The sequence below is a fragment of the Arachis ipaensis genome, chromosome B05 (genome assembly GCF_000816755.2).
Source record: "Arachis ipaensis cultivar K30076 chromosome B05, Araip1.1, whole genome shotgun sequence".
NCBI classification, from domain to species: Eukaryota; Viridiplantae; Streptophyta; class Magnoliopsida; order Fabales; family Fabaceae; genus Arachis; species Arachis ipaensis.
Genome location: NC_029789.2, coordinates 32,120,033 through 32,121,812, shown reverse-complemented (window position 1 = coordinate 32,121,812; position 1,780 = coordinate 32,120,033). Strand labels below are relative to the sequence as shown.

The 1,780-nt window shown below is 34.0% G+C and overlaps 1 protein-coding gene across 1 annotated transcript in view; it reads left to right on the top strand.

Moving 5' to 3' along the window:
* The window catches only part of LOC107643423, an 8,355-nt gene that overhangs the window by 4,880 nt on the left and 1,695 nt on the right, over positions 1-1,780 (top strand). The window contains exon 3 of the mRNA XM_016347067.2: positions 916-1,584. Within this exon, the coding sequence (XP_016202553.1) occupies positions 916-1,584 (669 nt within the window). The remainder of the gene's footprint in view (positions 1-915; positions 1,585-1,780) is intronic.

Sequence of the window (1,780 nt, the reverse complement as noted above, 5' to 3'; positions counted from 1 at the left end):
GATAGTAATGTAAGAGTTTAAATGTTATATCTTGATTACTTAAGTTATTCAATTAAAATGTTGTCTTAGATTTTTAAATTAGTTGGTAGTTAATTTTTATGTGATAACTGATAACACATGTTAAAGAACATTTATACCAAAGTTATTCATAAAATTTATATCCATATTTTTAATCTCAACGTAATATTTAATTATATTTTATAATTTTAGCAATTAAATCCAATAAATAAATATTTTTTGTTGTTTAATAAATATTTCATTGTTTGAATAGTTTGACTGCCTAGTAAGAATTATTAAACACAAATAAATAGCTTAAATATTCACTTTAACATTATTTAAAAAATTAATAATTTCACAAAGCATGAGCCATGAACTAGTCACTTTTGTTAAAATAAAAAATTAATAAAATGGTTCACATCTTCATTGAATTACAGTTTTAATCGGTATTTTATTATATTTTATTTTGTTGAAATAAATTAAGCATAAAATAAAATAATTTTGTTAAAATAAAAATTATAAAAAAATATTCATTACTATTTTAAAATTATATTTACACTAAAAATTATTTTAATGAATCTTTGACAGATTAATTAATGTATGTTAAATCTACAATAACAAATATTTCATTATTATTAGAAATTTTTAAATAAAAATAACTAAATAGTCAAAATCAATAAATTCATCCTCTTATTATTAGTGCCACATCATCGTGTTTTGCAACCCATAAATACTCACACCAGTTGCCATTTTAAAGCAACTCATCATTCTTTCCTCACCTCCAAAACCACAAAAAAGACCTTTCACTTCATTCACAGCAAAAGAAAACAAGAACAAACTCACTACTACTTACTTATTTTCCTTTAATTTCAACAACAATATATATTAAGTATTAAGTGCGGCAACACAAACATGCAGAAAACGACCTCAAACAACAAATTCCGAAACGGCATGGATTTCTTCCGGCACGCAAAGGCGGTGCGCCTCCGCAGCCACCATGACAAGTACCTCATAGCGGAGGACGACGAGGAAACCGTTACGCAGGACCGCAACGGTGCCTCCAAGAGTGCCAGGTGGCACGTAGAGTACGTGGACAGTTACGACAACATAATCCGCCTCAAAAGCTGTTACGGAAAGTACCTAACCGCCTCAACAAACCCGTTCCTCCTTGGCATGACGGGGAGGAAGGTTCTCCAGACGCTACCTTCCAGATTGGACTCTTCAGTTGAATGGGAACCGGTTAAGGACGGTGGGCGCGTGAAGCTGAAGACGCGCTATGGGAACTTTTTGAGGGCAAATGGTGGTGTTCCTCCGTGGAGGAACTCCGTGACTCATGATATTCCGCATAGGACGGCCACGCAGGATTGGGTGCTTTGGGATGTTGATGTGGTGGAGATTCATGTTCGTCAGTCTCCGACCACTCATAAGAATGAAGAGATGGCGGCGGTGGTGGAGAATCTCAAGCAGCCTTCTGCTCCGCCGTTGCCGAGAGCGGAGGAGGAGGAGGAGAATCTTGATGAGAGGCTTGGAATGAGCAACGCCCCGTCATCTCGTAAGCACGCCAAGTCTGGAAGCTTCTTGAGGCAGGTATGAGTTTTAAGTTTCAACTTGCAAAATCTTTTTTTGTTGGAATTGGTTAAATTTTATTTCATTTTTGTGAAAAGTTATTAAATCATGAGAGAAGTCTTTGCTTTGTGTATGAGTTATATAAGATTTTTATAAGGAAAATGTTATTTGTAAGCTTAATTTTGTGTCTAATGGTTAGTCATTTTTTATTCTGTAA